The 24,950-nt window shown below is 40.2% G+C and overlaps 1 protein-coding gene across 1 annotated transcript in view; it reads right to left on the bottom strand.

Annotated features, from left to right (window-relative positions):
• GNA13 (G protein subunit alpha 13) overlaps positions 1-24,746 on the bottom strand; it is a 29,908-nt gene extending 5,162 nt beyond the window's left edge. The window contains exons 1-3 of the mRNA XM_069799352.1: positions 24,377-24,746; positions 22,260-22,486; positions 4,545-4,595 (exon numbers count right to left, since the gene is read on the bottom strand). Of these exons, the coding sequence (XP_069655453.1) occupies positions 4,545-4,595; positions 22,260-22,486; positions 24,377-24,659 (561 nt within the window). The 5' untranslated portion in view covers positions 24,660-24,746. The remainder of the gene's footprint in view (positions 1-4,544; positions 4,596-22,259; positions 22,487-24,376) is intronic.
• Positions 24,747-24,950: the final 204 nt, after the last annotated feature.

The following is a 24,950-nucleotide window of genomic DNA, read 5'->3' as shown; positions in this document are numbered from 1 at the left end:
ATATTTATATGCTAACACTGAAGCATTTTGGAAAGATCTAGAGTCCAAGGCAGGAAACACACGCAATATTAAATCAAAACATGTATCCCAGAGAACTGAAGCTTTCCATTTGCCACATAACAAGGATCCATAAACAATCTGAGAGGTGTACCATCAATTCCTCATGCCAGTTTCCCTCATTCTGGATTACTTTATGCTTCATTCACCCTCTTCCCACAAAGCTGGGAAACATGCTGGCTGCCAACACTGCAATGCAGCAAACGGGGTCTAAAACAGGTTTCTCAAATCAGTAACCACGGTAGTATCCCATTCTAACTATGTGCACTCAGTTCCTCCCATGTTCTCCTGCATACTGCACAACTGCTCCTAGAAAAAAGAGCTGCTCCACTAACTAATTTTTAAGGCAACCAGAAAAGCAAAACCTAAGCAACTTGCTGCATTTGTGCCACGGATGTTTTGCACCCAGCTGTATTGGTCCAAAAAGCCTCTTCTATTAGCTGCGTGCCACACCTGTGCAGCCTTATTTTGTCCAAAAACATTCTGTGCAATTAGTAGAACAGGCAAAGAAACAGGCAGCTGAGGACAGCAGCGCCTTCCCAGCAGTACAGCCTAGGAGGGCACCCAAGACAGCTACACCCTGAAGCTCTCCAGGCTGCCTTTTGCCCCAGAATTAAATAAGCAGGGTAAGGGCATTTTTACTATTTTTTTTTGACTGTTACATGAACAGTCATCATCAACGGATGCAAATGCTACCAGGAAGAGGAATTCTTATTAGTCACCTTTCAACAGCATGAAATTCAAAACTCATATTGGGGATTTCTTAATTCTTAGAATTACACTTTTGCATATGGTCCAAGTCTTTCTGCTATTTAAAAAGTGCATCTATAACAGACAGCTGGCTGACGCTGAAGTTTAAAGCTTTGTTGTTCACTTATTATGGAAACTCTTACATTCTTCCAGCATTTCTCACAACTTCAGAGAGAACAACTTAGGTTTCAGAACTGGAATTTTAGTCCCCTCTTAGCGAATTATGTACAATCTTCCTTTGACAGTGCCAGCTACCAGATTTGGAGCTTTTATAAAGATGTACAAGACTATGGTCCAGAAAGTCTGATTCAACTAGTAAGCTGGGGTGGAGGGGACACAAAAACACAACTACATAGCTATTCAAATACTGATATTCCAAGTTTAAGGCAGCTGCAGAAGTTTGATCCACAGCCTTTAAGAAAGCAATTTTAAAAATGATGCAGTGAGCGTAATGTTCCAAAAACTCAAGGACCACTTTGCTTTACTATGCAAGCTCAAAAGTGAAACTAGCTAGAGAGAGACTGTTTTGTTTGAAGTTCCTGGTTTCTTTATTCGAGCTGCCCATGACTAAGGCATCGATTATTATCATGGCACGAATTACAGAGCAGCTCTCTGAAGCACAGGCTCCCCACCCTGCACTTTTTGCTGCAGTACTATTACACATCCAAAACCTGCACCACCTAAATCTGCAGGGGAGTTGAACTGCTAAAGCAGTTCTCGAAGTTCTCTCCAAACTGAACAACAGGCACGTGCTGCCACCCCCTTGTCTGATTAAAAGAAGCAACTTTAAAGGGTAATAAGATTTTGTTACATTTATCTTGGGTCTCTTCTACCAAAAATTGTTTCAAGGAAAACAACTGGTGGAATAGAGCACTGACTATATCAAATGTCAGTGGGCACATGCAAAGGGATTTTGAGCAAATCTGACTGTTAACAATTAGGCAAGAGAATGTCACAGATTTAACACTTACTCCATCTTTCAAACAGGAACGTATACATTTCTGTTATTCAGGAAATTAGTCTCAAGTTCTCAGAACAAAATCAGAAAGTTTGCTAAAGCAAGTAAATAAATAAAATCAATTAATATAATAGGCAAAGCCATATATACCTTCAATATTGAAACAAGAGCACAAAGCAAACCCTTCTGGGAGTTCGCCTTTAATGTTTATTTGGTAAAGCTTTCAAGAACAAGGAGCTCATCTGTAGAATTCCTGACAAATTCCCTCTCGAGTATTACTTATTTAAAATTCCTCTCACACTTGCAACCACAATTAAAATCCTTTCAAGTGCTTTCAAGTTCTACATGCACAGAAGACCTACCATGTTTTATACCAGATAATGGCTACCCTGATGCAACAGTCTGCAAATGAGCGCACTGGAAGTCAAGTGCTTGGTATACAGCCATCATCTGGCTACAGGAAACTAAATACAACTCCTAAGAAATCTCCCGGTATTTTAGTTATCTTTTTGAAGGATGATTGTGTATTCTCCCTCATGCCCAGATCCTTGGAATACTAGCAGCTTGCCACTGTAGCAATTATGAACTAGCCCCTTTCTCACTGCTGATCCCATTCTCCGTATCTGAAGACCGCAACATTAGGTGAATATTTTCCTTGGATAGTGCCAAGTATTATTTTCAAAGTCCTTTCAATGTTTTGCCATTATCAATCAGTACTTTTCCTGCAAGCATCCCCAAGCACACTCTCCTTTTCTACACTTCGCCCAATCTTCCATGTTGGCTGTTTTCTTTTTCACCTTCTTCCATATTTTTTGGGGGGGGCAGGGGGCGAGCAGGGGGAAGGTTTGTTGTTTTTTTGGTTTATTTTCTGTGCAGCTCTTCCTAAGGATACATATTGATTCAGAAGATGTGCTTTCTTCCTGAATTATGTCCTTCCTCAAATTCACTACAGTCTGTTTTCTTTTAAAGGACTTCTGGTTACCAGGTAGCAACTTTGGCTATCACGTCACTGTTTGCCTAGTTAAAATTAGAATCTAAGGCATGAATAAGATCCAATCACAACATGGAAAGCAATGTCTCTCTCTGAGATATTTTGAATGCATATAGTCTGTACTGGCAGTTGAAATAACAACAAACAGTTGCAAGGAATCCAGCCGATCCCATGTGTATATGTCAGCCAACTACTCTTATTTTGCTGATCTGATTAAATCTGAACATTAAGTTCTTTTCCCTATGCATTATTATCATCAGCCTCCTTTTAGCAAGAGGCACATGAGCTCCCTTTCAGCAAGAGGCACATGAATCGCAGGTCTATCTGTTTATAAGCAGTTTAGTTGCAGGCCAGCCCAGTTGTGTCAGATAACAGGTAAGAACAGTAAAATACTCCTATTAATACAGTTTGGGGAAACAATCATTAGACAAATCTTGCATATAGATAACAATAAACCAGAAGACCCTATCAAATCTTTCACTGAGTAACAAAACTTAGCCAGCACTTTTTCCACAAAGACCTAACATTTTCTATGACAGCAGATCTTTAAGCATCCCTCTGTATCTCAACACCATTTGGCCTAACTTTAAATTGGAAAAGCTGTAATTCAGAGCTCAGTGTTCCCACAGCAACATCAGACCTACAATAAGTGTATGTGTGTGTATACAAAAATGTAAAAAAAATTAGTGACTTCAAGTTTCACGCTTTAATCAAAGAATGGACCAAGGTTTCTAAATAAAGAACTTTGAAAAGCAGCTGCAAAAATATTTACCCAAATGACTGAAAATGTGTGGGGAAAAAAACCCCACAAACACCTTCCAAACTAAAGCAGCATTGGATTCAAAGACCATGAGAAATCCACCGTCAGCAGAAAGTTTAGCAGTTCATTAAAGTGAGTGCAGTTCTCATATTGCCTTACAACGCAAGACCAAATCAAAATTCAGAGAGTGAGTGCTGGATTTGTCAAGCAAGATATCTGGGAAGCGTATGCATTCTGCAAGATGGTCACCAGTGCTCTACTTCGAAAAATGACAGTTCAAAGGAGAAAAATAGTGTGGCTTAAAATTAAATTTTTATCTGTTAAAGAGAAAAAGAAAAATTAAATTAAGCATGATGTAACAGGATTCAATTGAAGTGGTTTGGATTCCTTCATCATTTGTTAGCCACCAGCTGGAAATGACCATGGAGAAACTGCCTCCCCATGGAGTTGAAGCTAGCGTCCCATTTTAAAGGCAGTTTTTCCGCATGTCATTTCTGCAATACACGACTAATGAGCATTGGCGTACAACTTCATTATTCAAGCAGTAACCAACATTTCTATCAAAAAGTATTCTACAGAAGTTTCAGCTTTTTTCCCAGAGAAAACAGATTTTATTCTGTACCAAGTTCATTTATTTTGAAGTAGATACTACAGAAGGGTACCACTGATCTGTGCACTGATTTAACTTAAGTCTTCCTAACTGAATATGTAAAAACAAAAGCAGTCATTTTGGGGTATCAATTAGTGTTGAAGTGCTACTTTAACAGTCTTCTGACTGGACAAGCATTTGTAACTTGGTTTTTGCTCAATTTCTACAAGATTTCTATTTACAGAAAGTCTCTTGGCCCTTGCATTGCCTTGTGTTTTTGACATGTCAGTGATGAACTGCTGAGATAATGGGATAGTCAAAGTTAACTAAAGTTACTGGAGTAGACACTAATTACATTTCATCTGTTTAAAACCCAGAGATCACAAAGACTACTTAAAACTCAACAACAACAATTAAAAAAAAAGTAAAAAGAACTTACTTGTTCTCCAAGTTTATCCAAGTTGTCCAAGAAATACTTTACAGATTCCCCCTAAAAAAAAAAGCAGTTATTTAAATAAGTGGCACACTTGATCCCAGTAGTTTACATTCTTAAGTCCACTTAATTTACCGAAATATAGATTTAAGTGTTTTAAGCATTAATCACTATCATTTCTTTAAGCAGCTACCCTAAGAACAAAACTGATGTTTTATTTTAGGCCAGTTAATATTTAAGCTTAAAAGCATAGGTAAGCACATTTATAATAGTTAAATTCTTTCCAAGTTTAGAATTGCTAAATAAATCCTACAGTGTTATCCACAGGGAGTATCAACGAAGCAACCACAGCTTCATTATGAAAAGATACATTCAATTCTTCTAACCTTTTGAAGAGTCTGCACATACAGGCATTCAGGTACAGGGAGTAATCACTGGAGATGAGTTAATTTATAACTGCATTGCCATACAATCCCATTCATACAGGTACTTCCCCTGAGCACAGCAAATGACTAGCAGAATGGAGGATGAGAAACCACAACAGATGAAGCATTTTACTAAAGTTTCCTATCAGAGACCAAGTTGGACAAGAACTCCTCACTCTCGGAGTAACAAACAGAGCTAGCTCTGTGCTGCCATACTCCATGATATCACATCTACTATACAGGTTATCTTAACAAACAGAGCTAGCTCTGTGCTGCCATACTCCATGATATCACATCTACTATACAGGTTATCTTCCAGATTCAAGCCATCGCTGTCCTTGCAAATAGTAACTGCAGTTTTTAATCCCTCCAGTAATGCAGAACTAAAGATTTTATTGTAAACTTGAAATACAGTCAGCTCTCCAGAACTCCATTAGGGTGCTGGGATTAAGGAAGAACTCTTAAAAGGATGCTGCGGAACCTGAGTTCACATGCACGGGTAATGTACTGATTGAATTTACTGCAAAAGAGTGTAGTACGTTTTCTAGTATTCTCAGCATCATCACATAAGCAGAAACATGCTTTCTTTTGAAAGCTCTTGATTACCAAGCTGTAACTTATTTACTTTATAGTAAATACAGAAAAGAAGCCATCTGTGTTTTCACTCTGTGGAAGAGCAAGAATTGTGACTGTATTTTCTTAACAAGAAATTCAAGAAGCATCCAAGGCTGAGGTGACTACATCTAAGGCAGACAAGTGGATTAGGACAGGAGTTACACCCTGATAATAACCCCCCCTCACTTGAATTTGAACTCTACAAAGTTATCTAGGAAGAATATCAAACCTCAATACTAAACTGTGTCATCTAAGCAGCAGTAAAGTAGGGTAGGGTAAATAACAGTCCCAAGAGGGTTCTGACAGACACATAAACCAGGTACCTTTTCAAGTTTTCCAGGTACTAAAAAAAAGTTACGCAATACAAGTAGATACCACACCTTTAAGTGTGCAATTTGAACATCAACTTTTAATTAGGCAAGAGTGGGACTCTGGTTGAAACACGCCTTGTGCTCGACACACCTGCAGAGAAAGGGTCCAGCACAGTTCTACTACCTTATTTTACCTTCCATTTGGCTTAACATTACCAATTTTCTCTAGGGTGACAAACTGCAACAGTAACACTAACCATTTTAAAGCCTGGCCGCACACAGCAGCAACTGCTTGCAATGACATCAGTATTTTACACCTACATCTTTTTCAGCACTTCAGAAATCCATTCTCGCCTCAATCCTGTAAGAAAAGTGTATGGGGAAGAGCATTCCTATTTCACAGAAAATAAAAATACAAAACCTGGATGCACAGATCCATCAAGCTTCACAAGCAGGAGTAACAGGATCAGAATTCAGGCCTTCCAAGTACTAAGACCACTGTCTGTAGCTGAATATTAAGACAAAATAAAGTTTAAGGTCAGACTTAGTTTCCTTTTTAGGTCCTAGTAGGAGCTGGCAACCCTCCGTCCCCCACAGGACTACATAAAAATCAGCCAGATTTCAGACTCATTAAGTGGAGGTATTTATTCTAGAATACCTGGGCCTCAGAGGCTGTTAAGTATGCGTGTGTGTGTGTATGTGTGTGTGCGCACGCATACATGTATTTTAATCTTAGACAGCTCTTTTTTATACTACTTATGGCAATGCCTACTCCCTAAATAAGCATTAACTCTGCAGTACTGGAATGCATGAGTTACTACCTCTTCTTTAAGTCCCAGGGCTTATTGCTACTGCAATGGATTGAGCAGTTGGAGCAGACAAGTAAGCCACAGCCTGTAAAGGTCACAAAACACCCCCAGAAGCAGCTTCCCAAAAGAGGGGATTTCCTGAAAACATGAATGCAAAATACATTGGTCTGCAGCAACAGCAACACTCTAGAGCCACATATCCAACAGTAAAGTAACTGCCAGAAAGCACACCAAGAAGACTGCTTAGCTTTCTGAGCTGCCGCGTATCAAAGTCAATGGCAGACAAATATCAAGGTGGCCATTCTAAAACTCAAGAGATTGAACTATAAAAACAATCAGTTACAGGCATAATACAGTTAACAAAGCAGTGACATACCAGTTTCCCTCCTCCACATCTTTGGCTCAGACTCTGGGTTCTTCCCTTATGAAAATCTATTTAGGCAACTAATACGACACCCCAAGCAAGTGCCATCAACATGACTCAACTCTGTGTTTAAGGATAAAAGTTGCTTAGTCATTGGCTTTTATCAATTTGCATGGCATCAAGAACTTAACAACACCTTCAAATTCGTCACCTGTTCTTCCATCATGTTCCAGACACCCCTCCACATCACACAGCTACAAGCCAGTGCCTCAACTAGTGGCAGTTTTCGATCTGACCTGGACATCTTCATTTTAGCAGGCTAAGCTCTGCAAACTACAGATACTCTTGAACAGCAAACTACTACGACTAACAGATTGTTATCAGAATGCACTACTGTAGAACTGAAGAGTTTTGACCCATTTTAAACAAGCCTCAAAAAGGCACCATTATAAAGCAACCAAGCAAGGCTTCCGATCCTTTTCCAAAGGGGTGAGCCTATGTATTGTATGCAATAACGAACAGAAACCCACTGAAAAACCCACCACACAACAACTAAGGAAAGCCTTAATGCCAGCAATTGTTAAAACTGAGTAAGAAAACAATCTATTCACAACCTTGTACAACAGCTCCAAAGACAGCTTCTGTGTTAGGCTACTTTTTCTTGATATTAGATACACAACTAGATCTCACTCTGTAAATCTATGACAGTGGCTATATTTAAATGGCTGTGTTCAACAGACAGTTGTTGCATTCTAAAATTTCCCTTTAGACAAACTGTAAACTCTCTGGTTTACCCGAGATGACTAGAAAAAAAACCTGGGTTTCCCCACTCTGCCCCAGTAACTCCAGTGTGGCTCACCACGTCCAGCCCCTGCCACGTGGCTGTTACAGCAGTTAATCTGCTTGCCATCATGCCACAAAGGACCCATGTCAAGGACAAAATCAATAGCAGACTGAGAAACTGCAGGATCTGCCCCCACTAAAAAACTCTATCATTCTCCATTACACTCCCCTTTGTCTTCACACCCACGTTCTGTAAGCACATACAATGGAAATTTAAATTAAAGGTCTAGTTAAAAAAATATAATGATGTGAAGGTCTTAAATTAGTCACAGGTGAACTCTTGCATTTTTTTAAATGCAGGTGAACCCTTTAAAGCAATTTTTACGGTTGAGCTGTTCTGAACTGCAAACTTCTGAAGTGTGGTTGAAGGTCACCAATGATCTGTTACCCTGCAGGAACCATACCATTGAGCCTTACTGATCCACTGCTCGCTTCCTTCTGCTTAACTTAAACCACAGGCCCAAAGATGCCAATAGAAGTGACAAAGTCAAACGCAGGCTTGAGCGCATTTCTCATACGCGTGTTGACATACTGCAATAAAGCGAACTTCTTGAACGCACATTAGTACAACAGAATGAATGGCCTACACATTAGCTTCAAAGATCTTCCAGTGTTAGGTGACTGCGCTTTTGCTCTTTTAACACAGTATTAAAATAAATCATATCAGAATATCAGATTTAAGCAATCACTTTGATTCCATGTAGAAGATGCCCTTTTTTATTCAGATGGAGTATACACATCTCAGCTGCAGCCCTTCAGCCTCCTCCTGATTCAGAAATGCATGTAAACCACAGGAAGTTGACTGTTAAATAACTTTATTCATAACTGTCAAGTACTCCATTTTCAGAAAGGTTTGATTCAAAACAGCTTGTGTGCCTCCTGGAGTCTTGTGATCCTTACTGAAAAAAGCCAAACCAAGTCACTTCATCATGAACATACGAGTGATTTACAAGAAAACACAATTAAATCATATTCTTATCAAGGTACTTGATGTTACAACAACAGCTTCCCTTACAACACTGCATTTATTTTAACTAGTCTTGCTCATGCCTGGACAATGAAATACCTCAAGTTTTATGTAATGCACTCTTTCTGCAAAGACAGGATTACAGCACATATTGGTCATTTACCTGTAAGACAATAGTGTATTGTAGCTGCTCATGTGCCCTTCTGAAGTAAACCAGATCAGTTATCTTTTATAAACAAAACATGGCACAGAGAAAGATTACTGTCTAAAATGTTGCTAGTTAGTGCCTAAAGCAAAGTAACCACAAAAATATTTTTGGGGAGGAAAGGGAAAAAAAAAAAAAAAGACTACATGAAATACACAACAGATGAACACATCTTTTAAACCCAGGAAGTGGCATCAATTTATTTGGTTTCCATGAAAACAATGTCAGCAATCTAAATATGATTTGTTGAAACCTTAGCATAGCCAAATGGCTTTTTAGCTGTTCCAGGGGAACACAGACACTACATTTTTTCCAATAGCAATCACTTAAAAAAAATAAAAGAGAGAGAAAGCATCAAATAAAGATTTAGTCAACACAAGGTTTAAAGAAAGAAATTCATCAAACCATCTATATTTGGCTGCAAGTTCAGTGGAACATACTGAACTGACAAGACTTATTAAGTATCTGAAAGAATAAATCAGATGTTTAAAGAAAATATGAGATATAACTTAGTAACTCTAGGTTAGAATTATAGGAACCACCAAACATTTTCCCTTCCTGACCTTACTTGAATTTCAGGGGGAAAAGAAACAAAGATTTCCTATTTTATTTAATAGAAAACCTACAAAACCACAAACAAACAAAAACAACAAAAAAGCTTTTTTTAAAAGCCTAGTTTAGAATAAGAACAGGTAACGACAATGTTCTTGGGCTGGCATCTACAGGCCTAAACAACGCAAACGAAACCATCCATAACATGGGAAAAGCAGCTTGAAGGAAGAAAGATGATGGAGCCTTAATAACCAGAGCCTTAAAATTCTGCATCTTACAACACCCTAGTAAGCCTTATAGCATGCACTTCATTATGTATAGTTTTTTTTTGTTAGAGCCTTAATCCAGATAAATCCATATCCGAGGATTTTGGCAAAGAATCCAGAGAAAATAATCTCTAACCTTTATTGACACCCCACCCCAAGCTGATTCAGAAGACTGACTGCAAATCAATACTGCTGCTACTCAAGTTTCACCAGACATCTTCTGAAATTTCAGTAGTAAGCACACAGATAATTAATGGAGAAATGTTTTAGTCAAATCAATGCAGATCTCCTAGTGGGAGAGGTATTAGAGAGTATTACAACCTCCTCCTCCTCCCACCCAAACGAGGGATGTCTGTGACATTACACAAAAGAGATGATCCTGGTGATACATTTATGCCGTGAATGCACCTAACCCTAATTATATTATTGAGCTCAAATCCACAACTGTCTTGATCATTAGACCAGAAAAGTTGAACCAAGTCTTTATGGAGAGATTGAATTGGTTTGGTTTCTTTTACTGGCCTCAGACTGGGAGGTAGATAAAATAATCTTGGTTCCTTCACAGCTTTCAGGTTTCTACAAATTGGCTTCTCTCACCAGTCACTCCTCCCAGTGCTTTCTAATGAGGATTCCTCTTTCAAACATGCTCCAGTCAACAGAATAGGACAAAACTTCTACACATTCATACCTGCACCTTGTTTATTCAAAAACTAAATTTAAAAAAAACAGATACCTTTCCTATTTTATAGCAGCAATTCAGCAACTTGCTTGGTATCTCCTAAGGTGAGAGGAAACAATTTGTTTCCCAATTGCCACTCCTATGCTCTAATGCTTGATACAGTGCAATCTGTTTACGCAGCAATTTTATTAGCAGTGTTTTGGGAGTTTACAATAAGCATGTACAGTAAATAATTTTTAATAAGGGTGCTAAAGGTATTTAGGGAAAAGTGTCGAGGTAAGCAACAGTATATTTACTTACCACACTGCAAGTCTGGATCAAAATATTTGAGAGTGTGCTAACACAAAACACATTTCCTGGAGAGAAGTATGTTTCCTTTCTCTCAAGTGTTAATTATGGCCAAAGTTATGTTAAAACCAGCATAAACTGGCACTCCCACCAAAACAGCAGTCCCAATTTATGCCCACATGAGCATTACTGCAGCCATGTGCAGACCAGCCAACTGTTCTGTGTTAAACTGATCCCTCCCTCCCTAAGAAGGAATGGCAAAGTGCTTTAAAATGGCACTGCTGCCAGTGGAAGCATTAATGGACCAACCTTAAAGGGGCTAAAGCACAGATACTGTATGTCAAGATTAGACATTTCAGGATCTCCTAGCCTCTTTCTCTCCAGCTCAACTATTTGAATAGTCATTTAAATCTGACCTGCCCATTTTCAAAGATAAAATTTAAGTACATTGGAATCAACTGCCACTTCTTTGTAAGACTGGGGAGTTTCAGACATAGGCTACATTTGCTTATACAGAAGTACAAAATAATCCTGTTCTTCACCAGTACGCATCACAGATGCGTCACAGGTCATCCTACCTCTGAGAGCACTATCCTATTTCCTCTTTTCAGCACTTCCTGCATGCAGCTCGAGTTGTATTTGACTTTTTTCAAAGCAATCAGAACCTGCATCACATGGTATAGAAGTGAAACCTGTCTTGCATTCTGTCACACAAACTGAGTATCTGTCCTAAAAAAAGGAAAGGTTGAAGTCCTGACTCACAGAAATAATCTTCTGTAAAACCTTTTGGTAGCAGAGCAGGATTTGTATTCCGAACAGCTGGATCACACTGGGTGGAGGGTGCTCAATAGCATGAAGCTACAAAGGCACCAAGAAAGGGAGGAGTCACACTAAGTTTATTTCATGACTGACATTTTTATCTTGCATAATGGCATTAACAAAGAATGGTGAAGAGGTTTAAGAAGGGTCTTAACCCAATAATATCCCTTTAATCTATTATCCCCTATTTACCACGTAATCCAATTAATCCATAATTCTCAAAATGTGGATAACAAGTGGAGGAAGACAGAGCAAGCCAACTTGAGCTCTCGCACTACACCTGGCAGCATCTGCAAGCTGCTGGGTACCCAGGAGCATCTGCTACGGCTGCCATACCCAAACAGTTGTGCCGGAAAGAGGGGAGGTAAGCCAAGCCACACGCAAGTTGGTCTAGAACTAAATACGCCAAAGGAGGCTCCAGCCTCAGCCGTTTCTCCTTCTTGCACTGAATTCAGTTTTGCACTACCCTTCAAAGTGCCTCATTCACTTATGCAATTCAGACTCGGATTTTCTCTTATCAGTAGACCATCTCCACCGGTTCAGATATAACATGCTATCCCAATTAACTAAATGAAGATATGATTAAGCACTAATAAGAACTTAATCTGCATACTAGTACACCACAGAGCAAACTGTTCCAGTTTTGAATTACTTTCCTAAGAGGGAAGAAATTCAACTTCATTTTTCTTCGCTAGGTATCCCTCCCCTCTCCTGATGAAGGGATGCATTAGCCAGATTCTTAACAAAACTTGCTTAAAAATATGAAAATTCACTACAGCTTTTAGGCGTGAAACAGCATTCCATTAAAGCCTACAGAACTACGATTTCTTCTGCGCAAGGCACTCTGTTATGATATTTCCAACTAATTCTGAAAGACCACTTGGAAACCAGGACGTGCCATATTCTATGAACAGCTGAGAATTTTAAGAAACTGCATAGCTTTGAGTAGTATGAAGTAATACTCCGTTTGTACAACTCAAGAGCAAAACCCAAAAGTCTGCTGAGACTCTTCCCCACAATTAAAAACCCCAGGAATACACAGCATTTATCCTGGTGTGTCATTTTTCTTAGGATCATCAATGCTCCCAAACAGGAATTAAACTCAAGTCTACTGCAGCCCCTTCTAAAGATCAGAGCCAGGTTAAGAAATGCAATAAATGGCATATGGGACACAACACGGGCAGAACCAGAGCATCTAATGAATATGCTTCTGTTTGCCAGAACCTGAACAGAAATTAATCCTTGAAAGCAAATTAGGATATGCTGTCCACGAGATCAGGTGCACTTTCTTTCTTCAAAGATCTTTTTACTCTCTCCCTCAGTATTTACAGTCCAAAATCCTCTTCCAGAAAGTTTACTTAGGAAAGACACCAATACTTTGCAAAAGATTTTCAAATTTCATTGATGAAACAAATCTTCCAAGTCACGGAACACACGCAGACCTAGAAGTCATATGAAAACATGCACTGACCAAGACGAAACAGCCACCTCCCAATTACTATTTACACTTTGGGAAGCATCTATATAAACTTCAGATGTTTTGCACACAAAACAGACTGGAACCAGACTGTAAACATTTGTTCTTCTTTCAGTGCACTGACCCACTGGCTCCATGACTTCATATGTTTGCAACTCAAACTGCATTTAATCTAACACTGAAGCAGTAGTGAGTCTGCAAATCTGCCATCCATCATTTAGAGCTTTACTTGCTTCCAAGTTGTACAAGACCAGCAAAGGCTCCCAAAAACATCACAAATATTTGGCATGTAGAAACAAATCAGCACTAAAACTGGTCATATTAAACTTTTAAGATACTTGAAAAGCCCGTTATTGCATACACTGTAAACTAAATCACAACATTTCAAAAGCAGAACCCTAAACTACATACCAATGCATGCACTGAAATATCCCTAGGATTCAATTTTAAAGTACATTTGGTTTCTATTTCAGCCTCATGAGAAATCCAGATGACCAAATGCTTTTTAGTTCCTTCCTCTGCCTCACCTAGCAGAATCCACTTCAATTAAGTTCTCATGCTGCTGTTTGCAAACAGTGACATACTAATATATCAGCTCTTGTTACAACCTATCTGACAAGATTCAGTGGTAATTTACTAGATGTTCTGAAAGATTTACATGTATCATTAGATGAACGTTAGTGTTTTTAAAAATTAGTAAAAGCTGTGTCTAAAGCACTCAAACTGTAAAGTACACAAGACTCCCTAAACAGCAGCAATATCCAAGAGGCTGCAAACATTTCACATCACTTGTAGAATTTCATACTAGAAATTAACTAAAAATGGAAAAACTAGACATTAATTACTAGAGCAACTATATAACTGTTTGCTAGTGAAAACAGTTAAAGGTCCCAATATCATCCACATGTAAAATTTTAGTAGCTCACCCTGCACTGAGTTTTTTTTTTTTTTTACACGCTATTCTGTGTAGATATTTTGAATTACAGATGGTGTCAGCGCACTGTGTTTCCTTGCCTGGAAATTCTGCATCCTCTTTATCTGGTCACCAGCAGGTGATCAAATACCATCATGTGCCCAGTGACAAGCGCTTCCAGGCAGTCTGCCGAGACTCCCATCAGTTTGTTTAAAATGATTTCTCTGGCATCATTAAACAAAAGAAAAAGAGTGGGATTATGCATTCCTGTACCTCTCACCCATAAAAAGAATTTGGGGTCTTTTCAGTTCCTTGGTTAAGTCACTGAAGAGGAGCATGACATTCCACTTATTTTAACTGAGGAGACTATAAAGTACTGGGAAAACACTTAAGGCACGAATGACCATGATGAAGTATGGTACAGTGAATTAACTGCTGCAAAAAGGCAGCTCACTGCCTATTATAGTCCAAAAATTTTCTTCTCTGAAGTAGTTGAGGTTGTCAGTTATTGTGATGATAAAGAATTCAGGGTGTTTTCTGTATTTAAAATTCCCCAACTTTTCCAGCTGTATTACCTGATGTTTCTTGTTAATGCAGACATGCAAGTGGAAAAGATTTTGGAAATAATTTAGGGTCTTCTTTAGCTGCTGAAATAGCCTTAAACATTTTCTTTACTCACCATTTAAATTCAACCCATCAAACTACTTTGGTTGTAAAGTATCAGTGTTGTAGAATATAAGGGTCAGCCTCCAGGATTATTCAGAGATTTTTGTTTAGAATAAATACATTTATTGTTTGAGGCTGCCGAGTTAACTAATATTGTGCTCTATGACCCATTTATTCACCTTTAAGTTACAAACAAAGGCTTCATATTCCAGAGCAATACAAGATACCACTTGGTATCAGCTAGACTCCATCAGCACTGTCAGTGATACAGCCTGCTGTTCTGCAAAAGGGCAGGCTCCGCACCTCCTGAATTTCTCAACTGATTTGTGGTAAATTTAGATACTTAAAAAAAAAAAGTGCTAGTACACACAATGCTGGTATGGAAATTATCTTGCTTTCTATGTGAAACACTAGTACAATTATTCTTTTGCTTTTCTTACATAGTGAGGTCAGCTGCTCTTACATTTTCTTAAGCAACTTCCTCAGCTACCACAAGCTAAAGTTTCCTACCACTTTGCTAGTTCTGCATAAGAGGTACAGCATGAACTCAGAACATATAAATAGCATTTATGATTAACTGAAGCTTAGGTCAATAAAGACAGACAAGAGAGTCATCCAAATACAACCTGAGTGTAGTATGTGCTCAGTGGGAGCAGACTTAACTAGGCTGTAAGGCTGACGTCTTGCTACAGTAAGCTCAAATTAGGGAACAGCAGCACAAATCAACACTGCCCCTGGCATCGCACCTTAATCCTAAAGGATCCCATATTTACATATGAAAAAGATCACTTTGTATTCTTTGCCTCAGGTGCAAAATTAATTTCACCTATATAGATGGAAGATCACAGCTGCATTCATACCACATGTTTTGCCAGCATGGAGATTTGCTGACAGCTATGAATACTGGGACTTTGTAGTGTAGATTGGGCTTATATTTAGTAAGGCATTCCTAAATGGACAGAGAATGGTGTAGCCACTGCTACATTTAAATTCTGTGAAGTAATGTAATGAGACAGTTCTACAGGTACTAACATGTAGTATCTTGCAGGTTAGTAGCCAGCAAGAAAATGGGCTCTGAATGAATGTTTGTACCAAAGTCTCATGTTACACTGTAAGCAGCAGAAGCAGCAAAAGCTCATCTAACACATTTGCGCCAATTTAAAAGAATCTGCTGAGAACAGGTTCACACATTGAAGATGTGTGAAAGGCTGAGAAAGTCTCTTCCTCTGAAGTCTTTAGAGGTTGTTGGCATGCACAGCATATTCAGAAGAGCACTTATATTTTACCTTTAATTGATGCTCAGTTACAGAAATCCAAATTTTTGCAACAAGTAGGTCACCTTTTAGTCTTCTGCAACAAAGCGTTTAGGAAACTAAGGCACACAATTATCAACACGACATAGCTTGTTCAAGGATGAGTATGTATAGGAATACATCGCTCTGCTCCCACACTGTATTGTGAAAGTCCACATTTTAAAAGCAGCGGTTCCCCATTAACAGATATCTGGATCAAGTTTGAATTAAGAATTCCATCCTCATAGGTTGCTCTGAAACCACACCAAAAAGATACGCATGTACAAGCTAAGTGTAGTGCACCAGACTCCAAAAAGTTGCTAGCATTCTTGGTTGGAAGACAACTCGTCATGCTTCTGTGCGGCACGTGTGTGCTGGGATAACACATCCACATCAAGACAGCTCCCATTGAAAGACCTCTCAATCCAGAGTCACATCTGTGCTTAAAAATAATAGTAACAAAAAAATATAAAAAAGAAACCCAGTAACATTCAGAAAAAAGTACAGCAAAGATGTTCTTCAGTAAAACCAGACCAGCTTGCACTACAACACCAATTGGCAGTACAAGACCACTCCTCCCCAAACACTTCAATATTTTACTGCTAACAAGAAAAGTCAGCAGGCAGGGAAGGGAAGAATGGTGGAAAGTGAAGAAGCCAGTCCCACGAACAGCCTTTCAAGACACAGTAACTCAGAGAGGCTGAAACAGAAATCCTAATCCCAATTTAGAAAATGATAAAAAATGGCACTTTGTGTTAAATTAGGATAAAGGTTCACTTGATGATCATTCAGCTCAATTAAAATATTACAGTCAACCCCCATTACCAAAGCACTAGTATACACATTGAAGGGTTTCTGGCCACAAACCAAGAATAAGGAAACTCAAGCCTCTTAATTGTTTGACTCTAGTGTTAATCCCTATACGGAGCCTTATCAATACAAACTCAAAGCCAGCATTATCTTGTCATTGGGGCAGGAAAAACAGCAAATCTTCAAGAACTCTGAGTCTTTTCTGAGGATTTGAATGACTCATTGTTAAGTATAAATCTGTAGAGCACTTTTCTTTCCATAGTTATAGCAACAACCTTTGATAAATCCTTTTCACATAAAGACCAAAAGATGGCAAGTAGCTCTGACTTTTCCAAGGGCTTTAAGGAGTCATGCTCACTGTACACATGCCATCCTGTGATTTGATGTTTGGCAGACTTATTGCTTGGGGAGAGAGGAGAAAATAGTTTATATTTCAATGCATACAAAGCAGCAGCTTTTTGTTTTTCCCCCAAAAAACTTAAGCAACATTCAGTGTAATTACAATGCCGTATTTAAATAAAGTAACTCTGAATTATATGATTCAGTGCTCAAATAGTCAGTGAACATGTTTACAGAAACACCAGGTGATTGGGTCTCATATCTGTAATGAAGAAGATTCTTCTATCAGTCTGAGAAACTTTCTACTGACAATTTATGCACTCAAGCATGTCCTAGTAGAAGCACCACCTACACACTTCAAGCAGAAACAGAGCAGGACAACCAAACATCCAATCCCAGAACCAAGAGGAGATCCGGGAAAGGGAGGGGAGAAAGACATCTCTGCCCCCCAACTTAAGGGTGTGGGGAGTTTGCAGAGGATGAATACTGGGAGGAATATTAACACATTACAAAGAGCACAAGTTGTTGAAAGGCTTCTGAAGTTCAGTGTCACAAATATGGTGTAGATGCTTTTAATGAAGGACAGGTAAGATATTCTTTTTCCAGGTTCTACACTTGTATTTCAGAGATGTTGAAGTACTGACTTCACAACTGCCACACATAAGATGGGCATCCACACTTGAGAAAGAGGAAGACCTCAACATCTGGCAACCTAGTCTGGCTTCAAACACAACCAACCTCCACAGGATCTATCACTATAATCAAACACATTTCAAGGACATGTTGCCTATGCACCTGAAAGAGTGGTAAATTTTGCTAATACTTTGCAGTGGCCATTTGAGGACTCATTATTTCCAGTAGAGCTAATTTAACGTTCTCATGCGTACAAGAGCCCCACCAACATTCATAGACAGAACCCAGAAAAGCCCAACCAGAATAAAACACAATCTTCCAGTAAACTAAACAACACTCTCCAAAATACTACTCTGCAACAGAAAAATGCTGCAGAGAAGCTACAGCAAAACTAGCACTAGAACTTCAAGCTGAACACGCCTTTTCCTGTCTTCTATAATCTGATCTAGCACTTGCAGACATGTCACAGAAGTAAACAGGATCCAGAGGTAAATGCATATCCTATCATCCTTACTGTATCATCTATGTCTGCAGTTCTACGCAGATGCAGACAGACTGAAGCGTCATCACTGCCCCTGCACATTGCAGGTTCGTGGCATAAAAAAAACCCCAACAGTCAGTGTAATTTCAGATAGATACTTTTCGCCCTACTTGCAAGTTCAACAATTGCTGGCAGCAAACATCCAAACCCACCCAAAAGTTATCTTTAACACGAACAAACCTTTAACACATTCAAAGCTTGTCATGCATCTGAGCACTCAGCTCTCATCCCACTTTTCCATTCTCAGAGAACTAGAAGACTCCTGGAGACTACTTCAAAACGCTTCTCTGTTAATGAGTCTCACAGCAAGTGCAAGAAATGCAAGTTCACAGCAAACGCACTGAAGTGAGAGGCAGTATACAATGGTACTCTTACTCAGAAGTACTTTCCTTGGTGTTACTAGATACACAGCACCAGCACTAGACACTCCTCAGCTGCCAGTGCCTCAAAGCAAATCTCAAAGAGAACAGCAAACCTTTACAACCACATAATTGAATAGCTCATGAGTATAAATATAAAGGCTAGGAAATGTCTAGTTAAATTGGTTTGCATGTTGTAGAATTAAGATAATGGATATGTTTATCCAAGTCATTTCAGAAGATTTTTACTGGAAATCAACTTGCAATGAGAAATCTGAAATGTTAATTAGATGTCAGAAAGCATTAGGCTGATTCAGACTAACTCTGTAACTAATCCATGTTAACCATCTCACTAGAGGCCGTAGGAGAAATGGTAGATGAAGGAGAGAAAGCTTCAGGATGACCAGAATCTTAAGTTACAGGAACTGACTAAGCTAGAGCCAAAACAGTCTTTAGTTAACCATGTTTGTGGAACTATCACCTGAATTACTTCAGTTTGTAATAAAATTTGAGGGATTATAATATTAACCACCTGTGAAGTATTGAAGTGGCATATATTGTACTAAGCTGTAATTAGCTCTTTCCAGTTTTAAAGCACTACACAAGCATGAACTAATGAATTTTCATAAATACTGTTGTTAGTGGCCAGAAGGCCCCTATTTTTATACCAAGGAAAATAAATCATATTTACTACCCCCATGACGACTTAAAATGAGGAAGAACACTCCAGTGAACTAGGCATGGAAATGCTGATTTCTAATTCCATTAAAATACAACCAAGTTCTCGTTTTTCCCTTCTCACACCGCTATAGAAAGACCACCTTGTTTCTTTAGGCTCCTAGCATCACCTCTGGCATTGTAAGTGAAAGATGATGGAGAAAAAAAAAAGCAAGAACAGCTCAATGATCTCTCACAAATATACATATATCTTCAAGTTTTAACCATATACATGCAGAAACTTTCATCTTCAACCCCCTTTCTCTGTACTTCCTATCTGTCCAAGCTACAAATGGCTTCTAAACTACACACTCTTGCTTCCTTTCCTCCAGAATTTCTATCTTAATTTTGACAGCTTTCACTCCTTATCCATCACTGCTCTGTTCTTCATTTGCTCACTTCTACCTCTGCCCCAAAGTGTCCTATTCCCATGACAAACAATACTTTCCCAGCATTCCTGCCTGTGCTTTCTTAATATGAACCATGTTTTTCAGTGCGGTGTCAAACTCGGTCCCGTGAAAAAAGTTAAACTCACTCAACAGTCTGAAAAGGAGTATATACAGTCAAATAATACTCTTCTACCATGCTCAGTCCCAGCATTTTACACTTTTTTTTTTTATGCCGCTTTTCCCTCTCTCCTACTCATCTAATGATTGCTGGTATCTCTCCTTTCATTACGTTTTTTGCCACAAGCAGCTGAACTGGAAGTAGAACAGTATTTTTTTCTTATTCCCCATTCTACAATGCTAACAATTTTCGGTCTTGAATCCTTACTTCAAGAGTCAGTACTTGACAGAACTGAACTGTCTGCGTCTCTTCCAACTTCCCCCTGCTCTATCTCCTGACTCGGGTATGCCTGTCACTCCCTCTTTAACCATTTATGCCTTCCTTCCATTTTACGGCACATACCTAAACTCTCTGACCCCTCTTCCACAAAGCCTGTCAGCAGGTACAGCAAAAATACATACTGCTTTCAGGAGTTTTCCGCCATTCTGCCACTCACATGGAGCTCTGTCATGATTTCGCTGGAAGCCTACTGGGGTAAAACCGAGACTTCACGCTTGGCCAGCACTGATCACATCGCCTGTACTCAATACGACGACATCACTCAGCTTTTATTTTTTTCATGTTTATAACTTGGCATAAATATCTCAGGCTGAGATTTTGAAAGGATTTAGGAAATAAAGCAATGTAAGTATAAATAAAGCAGTTACCTTACTTTTAAAAATTAGCATGAGGACAGTACTCAACTATTAAGAGCACTTAAAAAAATATTCTCGAGTTCTGCCTAAAACACAAACATGATCCATATGTATTTTTGCAGAGAACATTACACAGACTAAGGAATTCCCAAAAGAAAGCAATAGTTTTTTTTCTGTTGGATTCAGAAGAACACATTCTTCAAATCCTACTCAAAGCGAAACTCTGCACATGCTTCAGTTATGGAAAGAACCTACTTCTCAGAGACTCAAGATGACAGGATAGTAATAGCTCCCTTTTCCTTTGCCACTTAGCCTGAAGTCACTAAACACGCTTAATCAGAGACAAAACAATTTTTTTTAACGGATTTTAAAACAGATCACTCCAGCACAGCAATTACGTTACTAGAAGTCACATCTGCACCATAAGAGGATCTTGACTATAGCGGAGCAATTACCCTTTTACGATCACTTTGAAGGCAAAACGCAAGGAGCAACAGTCTCATTAGAAACTTAGTTACATAGCTCAGAACTAGGCTGGGCAGGTGACAGGCTACTCAAGCACCTGCCCATTCTGCAATCTCTAGAAGACATTCAGTGATCAGGGCAATACATATTTATAGAGTATTTACACAACCTATTTAAGTCAGAGTATTATGAATGGTTGTGTAATCATACTCAACAGGAGACACCATCAGCTATTGTTCAGATTCACACTAACACAAAGGTTATTTTTAAGACATAAAAACACAAAGCCACTTAGGTTTAAGAGACCTACAAGAACAGATTTAATCTATTTTAAGGTTCTCAGCCCCCACCCCCACAAAACCCTATGCCACTGGCATTTACTACAAAAGTCTATGAACCAATGAACAGCACATTTAATTTAAATTCTTGGTTTCCTTTTGCGACATTTGTGTGGAAACATAATGAAGGGACTTCAGCTGTCACAGACAGTTAAAGCTCCAGCTCAAGAATCAAGACATGTTTCTTTTTCCCTTCCAACCCCACTATTGAATTGTATACTCCATCCCAAGCCCACTATTAAATTGTATACTCCATCTTCAGCTGAGAACTTCAATATAACAAAAATCTCATTACATGAGTATTAACACAGACATTCAAAATTAAACAGGAAGTATACAGAGGGAATGTTTGCTGGATTGCTCAAATTGGAATAGAGAAGGGAGTGGTTTTTAAATTCTTCTCATTAACCCATGCATATCTTTTCTTTAAAATCACATTACTATTAAGTCTTCCTTTATTGCAAACCATTTTTTTGTTTGTTTTTTTAAGTCGATGCACTAGTTAACAAAGGGTGGAAATAATCATATGGTAAAAACACTACACAGCTACCAGCTTTGTTACAAAACATAAAAGCCCTCTATACCTCAGCTTTCTCACATATGAAATGAGGACAATTATGTCAGAAGCTCTTTATTAGTCTTGTTTTTAAAAAAAGGGAAGGGAAGAAGCTAAATGCATCTGTTTGCAATACCACAGTGTAACAGTCTACCATTCAAAAATGCTTAAGATCCATGAGGAGGCTGCTTGATCAGCGTTTTATGGAAAAGCAACACAGGAACAAGAATCATACGCGCTCAATTAAAAACACTGAAACACAAATCTTACCAGCTGGAATTCTCTGCGCCTGTCGTACGCGTGCTGGATACCACTATCCGCCCATAGAGCTCTTATGGCTGGAAGGTACTGTAAAAAAACTGCCGTCTCCACCATGCCTTGCACCACCGTGACTGACCGAGTATCAAAAGCCATCATCGTATCTCCATTACTCTGGTTAGCAGGATCTCCCCAAGGGATATGAAGTTTCTCTCTGGCATCAACGAGGACTCTCACACCTTTAACAACATGAAAGAGCACTGCAATTAGAGTTTCTCAGCATCTACTATTTCACTAGCCTACAAATCTGCAAAGATTCAAACAACGCACCTACTCTGTACAGTCAAAACTCAATAGGACTATCCACCCAGTAGGAAATCAGAGAGTTTCTGAAAAATTGACTCAAAGCACTACATTTTCAGGTAATAGCAAAACTTGGATATTTGCTGTCAGAAAAACATGGCCATCATCAACAGTATAATATCCATAGTACACGTTTAACTCTTGAAAAAGTGCTATTTTTAATTACTAAATCCCCAATCTGTGCTACCAAGCAAACTCTCTTACTTGGCACAAATACGAGACAAATGAAGTAAGTTTAAAAGCTTATTTCAGAATACTTTAAACCATCTGACGGCTTAATTTAAGGTTCCCTAGTCTTTGTATTCTTAAGAACTTGGTGTCTAGTTATATCAAATTGTAGAGAGTTATCCCTGCCTTTCACATTTGCAGAGATACGAAGACAACATTTACTAAAATCATAGCACTTTCTAAAAAATATGTTTTTACTGCTTAAGTGCAGAAGGCGTTGTATCACCTAGACTTCCCCCCACTTTTTTTGTTGTTGTTTTGGTAAATATTCTCTAGGAGAAACAGTATTTTAAACTTCTGTTATAAAGGACTTCAAAAAAACCCACTGTGCTCATACTGATAAGGGAAATGCAGGGAAATTAATTCTAGCACTAAATTTACTGATGAAAAAATAAAAAGAATATTCCAGAAAGAATAAGCAACTGTAAAGGCATGGGGAGAGGTATAAGGAAATTAAGATGTAGTAACAAACGACTGTATAACTACATACTTGTTCAATGCCAAAGTATTTTTTCAAGCTTCATTCTCTTTCCGTAGTTTTTCCTCTGTCAAAAGCAACGACTGCAGGAAAGCTGCCTCCAAGAAAGATCTGCAGTTCCTACATGTATGCTTTCACAGAGCAGAAAGTACCTTACTTATGAATAAGCTATAACCTGGTCAACGCACATGCTCGTGATTTCTACTGCTCTGCTATTTATAGTTTTTCCAGGCTTGGTTCGTAAACAGTTTTGTAAAACTATTCTCTTTAAGAACCACTGGACCTCAGCCTTCTTCAAGAGCGGGGCCAAGGTCTGACACCGCTCTGCTGTTTTGAGAAACTTAGTTAAGACTTTGTCCAACTATTACACAGTCCAAACCGAAAATCTGACGAGCGATTTAGATAAGAGAGGAAATAAGTAAGGATGACCACTTAAGTAAGGATGACAGCAGTGAAATCAAGAGCCCGCTCCTAAACCGTGTGGGGAGGTTTTGGCAATGCATCTATGAAAAGTGGCTCTGGTTTCTGTTAATTGATGTGTCAGCCTAGTTTCCAACACGATGGCAACGTTTCTTCCACCAAAGCGAAACGCAGAGCGCGCTTCCTCCTCGGGCACAGGACGCGTCTCATCCTCACCCACTTTCAGGTGCATCTTCCCCCCCATCCACTGTCGCTCACGACTGCGATCGCCTTACCAGGAAATGGCAAAGCTCGGGACCTTACGGACTCAAGCCGCTGCTCCCGGGGCGAGGGCTGAAGCCGCCCTCCGCAGCACCACGGGCCGCAGCCGGGCCAGCGCCCACCGCGGGGGACGCCCCGTCACGGCACGGGTGACATCCCACGGGCCCGGAGCGGGGGCTGCTCCTCCTCGGCGGGAGGAAGGGTGAGGCGCCCGAAACGAAAGCGGGAGGAGGCACCGACCCCGCGGCTCTCACCGGCCCGAGGGGAACCCACACACACACCGACCCGAGGCGGCGGCCGCCGCCCCCCCCGCCCCGGGCGGGCCGGCCCGGTGTCTCGGGGGGCCGGCCGGTCGGCCCCGCCGCCGCCGCTCACCCACCCTTGATCACGTTGCTGTAGATGGTGGCGCGGAACTCCTCACGGGCCGCCCGGTCCCAGTCCTGCCCGTGGATGATCCGCATCTGCTTGAGGAAGGTGGACTTGCCGCTCTCGCCCGCGCCCAGCAGCAGGATCTTGACGAGGCGCTTCACGTACGTCTTCTCGCGGTTGAGGCACTTGTCGATCTCCTTGGACTTGCGCTGCTGCTCGGCCTCGCCGCTGGTGAGCAAGCAGCCGGGGAAGCAACCCGACAGCACGGAGCGCGACGGCAGGAAGTCCGCCATCTTAGCGAGCACTGCCAGCGAGGGGAGCGGCCGCCCGGCCCGGCCCGCACCAGCCCGCTCTCTGCCCGCGCATGCGCGCCCGGCGCCCCGCCCCACCCTGCCGTGTGACGCCCTCCCTCCCGCCTCACACGCCCGCTCACGTGACGGCGGGGCACCGCTGCCCGCCGGCAGCCGCGGCCCGCGTCACGTGATGCGCCCATTTCCCCCCCCTTCCCCTCCTCTGCGGTCCGCCCTCGGGGAGGTGTCACGTGAGAGCGGCTGACACCCGCCCTTGGCGGGAGCCCCGCCCAC

This window comes from Haliaeetus albicilla, chromosome 12, assembly GCF_947461875.1.
Source record: "Haliaeetus albicilla chromosome 12, bHalAlb1.1, whole genome shotgun sequence".
Classification (NCBI taxonomy): Eukaryota; Metazoa; Chordata; class Aves; order Accipitriformes; family Accipitridae; genus Haliaeetus; species Haliaeetus albicilla.
This window is presented reverse-complemented; position numbering and strand designations above follow the sequence as displayed.